At 46.1% G+C, this 5,000-nt stretch overlaps 1 protein-coding gene across 1 annotated transcript in view; it reads right to left on the bottom strand.

Annotated features, from left to right (window-relative positions):
- Positions 1–5,000, bottom strand: part of grik4 (glutamate receptor, ionotropic, kainate 4) — a 341,378-nt gene that overhangs the window by 12,585 nt on the left and 323,793 nt on the right. The window contains exons 15-16 of the mRNA XM_031583842.1: positions 3,971–4,080; positions 1,751–1,924 (exon numbers count right to left, since the gene is read on the bottom strand). Coding sequence (XP_031439702.1) covers positions 1,751–1,924; positions 3,971–4,080 — 284 coding nt within the window. The remainder of the gene's footprint in view (positions 1–1,750; positions 1,925–3,970; positions 4,081–5,000) is intronic.

Genomic DNA, 5,000 nt, shown 5'->3' with positions numbered 1-5,000 from the left:
TAGGGATAACCATTGCGCGGCTAATCTAACAGATCTCGAGGCCCTGTACTGTAATGGACTGCAGAGCAGGGGGTAGTGCAGCTTCCGTGTGTAGTGTGATGGAGTGCCGTCACTACAGATGAGTACGTGCTCTGACTGCCATATTATCGAGCCTGGCCCCTCTGCGTTGCGGTCAGAGTGCAGGTTTGGTTCCCTGTAGACCCAGGTTCAAGGCCAGGTGGGGTTTGGTTCCCTGTAGACCCAGGTTCAAGGCAGGGTGGGGTTTGGTTCCCTGTAGACCCGGGTTCAAGGCAGGGTGGGGTTTGGTTCCCTGTAGACCCGGGTTCAAGGCAGGGTGGGGTTTGGTTCCCTGTAGACCCGGGTTCAAGGCAGGGTGGGGTTTGGTTCCCTGTAGACCCGGGTTCAAGGCCGGGTGGGGTTTGGTTCCCTGTAGACCCAGGTTCAAGGCCGGGTGGGGTGCCTGCTCTCTCCCTTCGCTACAGTGTGTGATGTAGGTAGTTGCTAGAATTCCAAGTGTACCCGTTTTGGTATGTTGTTGTGTCTCCCTGTTTGTGTTAATGTTAGCGTGTATTACCGTTAACATTTCCGTCTGTTTGTGTTAATGTTAGCGTGTTTTACTGTTATCATTTCAAGCTGTGTGTCATGGTAAAATACCTGTGTGTTCGTCCCCTTGTTAGTTAGTGTGTTTCTGCACCCTCACCATCTGTGTCATGTCCAAACCCCATTTAGTAGCAGTGCTTCCTGTCTGTTTGTTTCGATGCCTGTTTGCGTCATAATAAACGCATTGACGTCAAGTTCCTGCTCGATATTACAGTACAAAACCAGATGTTTTTACCATCTGCAGGTATGATATGTGTCAGGATCCTGCTCTGTTTTCCTTTTGTGTTTCTTGATTCCTGACATGTGCTTTTTCCTGTTTGTTTATGTTGTCATGTGCTTGTTGTGATTGTCTTGTCCGGCCATGTGTTTCCTGTCTTTGTCCTGAGACTCCGCCCCCATCTGCCCTCTGCCACTTCCTGGTTTTGACCCTCACCTGTTCCCAATCTTTACCCTGTTTGTTTCCCTGATTGGTACCTCCTGTGTCTTGTTAATTCCCCTTGTCTAGTTCCCCCTCTGTTATTTAAGTTCAGTCTGTCCTTTGTTCCATGTTGGTTCGTCGTACTAGCATGGTGAGAGTTCAGTGTCAATTAGCTGTGTGCTTTCATGTATTCCTGCTCTGCCTTGATTTTTGTATTGTTGCTTTGCCAGTGCTTGGGTCCCTAAGTTGGGATCTTCTGTGTCTTCTGTGTTATTTTGGAATTCTAGTTTTTGCCCGGATCTTTTGTGTGTTTGCCTTTTGGACTTTATTTTGTTAACCTTTTGTAAATAAACCTGAACAATTCCTGCATCTGGTCTGCGATTGGGTCTCTGCCTTCTGAATCTTGACAGATATGAAGCAATCCATGACAATATCAAAGAATCCTCTTTCATATCACTCTCTTCTCTCACGCTCTTCTCTCACTCTCAAAGCAATGGAGCTGATATTCAGGCAAGAAAACAAATACACTGGATGATAGAGAGGGAGAGTAAGCATATAGAAAAACAGATAGATAGATTGGTAGATAGATAGATAGATAGATAGACAGACAGACAGATAGCTAGATAAGTAGATAGAAAGATAGATAGATAGATAGACAGACAGATGTTTAAAGCACCTAGATAAACCTAGAAAAGAGAGGACAGATACAAGGATAGATGGATGAGTCCTCACCATACGCCACTGACGCATCGGGTGGAGAGGGCTCGGGGGGCGATGGTGGAGCCCTGCTGCATGAACCCCCCCACTGGAAACCAGAAGCTGTTGCCCAGGGAGTACTGGTTAATCAGCAGACTGCAGCGCCCCTTCAGGCAGGGGTGGGGATTGTACCACTCATACGGAGTTAGTCTGGAGGGAGAGGGAGAGAGAGAGAGAGAGAGGAGGGGGGAAAGAAAGACAGAGCAAGTGAGCGGAAGAGAGCGGAAGAGAGGGAAAGACAGTCAGGAGACAGACGAGAGAGAGGAGAAGATGAGAGAGTCAGGAGAAGATGAGGGAGAGGAGGAGACAGAGGAGAAGATGAGAGAGAGGAGAAGATGAAAGAGAGGAGAAGATGAGAGATGAGAAGAAGAGAGAGAGGAGAAGAAGAGAGAGAGGAGAAGATGAGAGAGTCAGGAGAAGATGAGAGAGAGGAGAAGATGAGAGAGTCAGGAGAAGATGAGAGAGAGGAGAAGATGAGAGAGTCAGGAGAAGATGAGGGAGAGGAGACAGAGGAGAAGATGAGAGAGTCAGGAGAAGATGAGAGAGAGGAGAAGATGAGACAGAGGAGAAGATGAGAGAGGTGAGGATGAGAGAGTCAGGAGAAGATGAGACAGAGGAGAAGATGAGAGAGGAGAAGATGAGAGAGAGGAGAAGATGAGAGAGTCAGGAGAAGATGAGAGAGGAGAAGATGAGAGTCAGGAGAAGATAAGAGAGAGGAGAAGATGAGAGAGGAAAAGATGAGAGAGAGGAGAAGATGAGAGAGGAGAAGATGAGAGAGTCAGGAGAAGATGAGAGAGGAGAATATGAGAGTCAGGAGAAGATGAGAGAGAGGAGAAGATGAGACAGGAGAAGATGAGACAGAGGAGAGAGGACATTTGTGTTGGCAATGTGCCACCTGCAGTCCCCTCTAGGTAAAGAACTCTGTTGAGTTTACTAAAGGAAGAGTCCCAAAGCACTCATCTCCTGCTCTGGAAGATGAACACTTGAATGGAAAAGTACTACTTTACTAAAGTAAATAACAGTCACTTCAACCTAAAAAGCAGTAGTATGAACACAAATGTTTAAAAAGGTGTTTTTAAACAGTACTACTGTATCGTAATTACCACCTCATGAGAAACACAAACCACTTCATCATAAGATGGGCCTGTAGCCTATACCTTACAAACTCAACAGTGACACACACGCATGACACACAGTTACTTGGAACTAGAAGCATTTCTGCTAGACAGTGTTTCTGTTTCTGCAGTGTTTCTGTCTCTGCTCTCATTTCTGCTAGACAGACTTTACAGCCCTTACACAGGAGCATACAGCACACATGGGCTTTATGATAATAAAAAAAAACAGCATCGAGTTGGTAGTCTTCATTTATCGTGTGCATATAAACTACATAACTTACCCAGATCAAGGTATACATTTTATTATCTGTCCTTTTATTAAGTTCAACGTCTAAAGTGTTTAAACTTTCAAAGTTGCCAGATTGCTGTACTGTACAACCCTATATAGCTTGCTGTCTTTTAATTGGACATTTTGAAGTTGTTGTGGTTTGCACACTACATGAAGGATCAGAAACAGGGGGGTCATGATCTTTCACCAGGAGTAATCTCCAACACGTCTGTCTGTCTCCAAACCATGTTTTGTCATGAAAACAAACGTGAGAAGTGACACGAAGAATGATGCAGCGATACCATGTGCAAGACATGATTTTTTTCTCCCAAAAATAGATGTCTGCAACAAATGAACAATTTAAGTTGTTTGTGCGCTGATTTGCAGCGAAAATAAAAGAAAGAAAAAGATACTTGATGTGCTGCAGGTAATGCGACTCCTCCCCCAGATCCCGTCACCCTGTGTCCTGCACTTTAACTTGCCGGGTCACACTACATGATTTGGACTCCCCGATAGGTCCAGACATTTAGCCTGCCAGATATCTTTCAAGTCTCTCAGGTGGCGTCTTAGAGCGGTTCACACGTGTAGCGATCGAGCGCTGATTTGCGAGTGCTGCGCGAATGCCAATTGGCCTCTGATGTGGGACCTTTGTCGGTGATCTCCAAAAACTTTGGTGAGTGCTAAAATCAGGACTAAAATCATCTAGTGGGAACTCGGCATTAGGTGGCAAGTGGAGCTGTGCTCTGTGCTAATATGCATGTCTTCCAGTTCCTTCATGATCCAGTAGGTGTCAGTGTGGAGCTGGGAACTTACCTGGCCACCAGGAAGAGAATGCAGCTGACGGCTAGGTAGGCCAACAGCATGAACAGCCAAACCCCAGGGGAGAAAGGGTCCAGGAAGGAGAAATAGCCAGGTCTCCGTCCCTAAACAGACACAGACACACACACACACACACACACACACACACACACACACACACACACACACACACACACACACACCCAGATGCGTGCATGCACACACAAACACACACAGACACAGACACACACACACACACAGAAACACACGCAAACACACACACACACACACTCACACACACACAGGAACACACGCAAACACACACACACACATACACACACACACACACACACACAGACACACACACAGAGAATTAACCAGATGAGTGTGCACTGTAATATAAAAAAAGCATTTTGACACCCTTCCTGGTTTAGCTAAGCGTGTATACTGGTCAGAATCCAAACGCAGGGATTGTAAGAAGAATCGTGGGCTTTCATTATGAGCAACCGCCTGGCATAGCCTCCCACGTACAGCCCAATTATCTCCCTTCAACCTCCACTGTCTGCCAAAAGAGGACCAATTACTGACTGAAACAGGAAGTGGACTTTGGCCTGACACTGACTAAAACTCCAATCCATTTCCCTGTAGAGAAGAGAAGTACAAACAATGGTCAACAAGTCAGGAGGAATAGAGAAAGATGCCATGTCAAACACCGCCCTTTGCGTGTAAGGACGACATAATACCCCTCTATCTACATTAGTGCTATTACTAACAGGAATTTGAACATTATCTCTCAGGCATTGGTACACACTTCCTGAAGCACTGCAGTGCGTAATCTCATGATGAAACGCACTGTGTGATGTTCAGAGGGGATCTAAGCCTACTATTGACGCCCTCCCTGCGGAGCGAACCAAACACCAGGGAGACGTTTTGAAAAGGATAAATGATTAATTACTCCTCGCCGAGGCTCAGACTGCACCCAGTGCCCATTAGTGCTGCCGTAATCACTGGCATATTAGTGTAATTGAGCAACATAGCAGAGAGG

The sequence above is a fragment of the Clupea harengus genome, chromosome 17 (assembly GCF_900700415.2).
Source record: "Clupea harengus chromosome 17, Ch_v2.0.2, whole genome shotgun sequence".
Lineage (NCBI taxonomy): Eukaryota > Metazoa > Chordata > Actinopteri > Clupeiformes > Clupeidae > Clupea > Clupea harengus.
The sequence above is the reverse complement of the archived record's forward strand: the minus strand, read 5'-3'. Positions and strand labels throughout refer to the sequence as shown.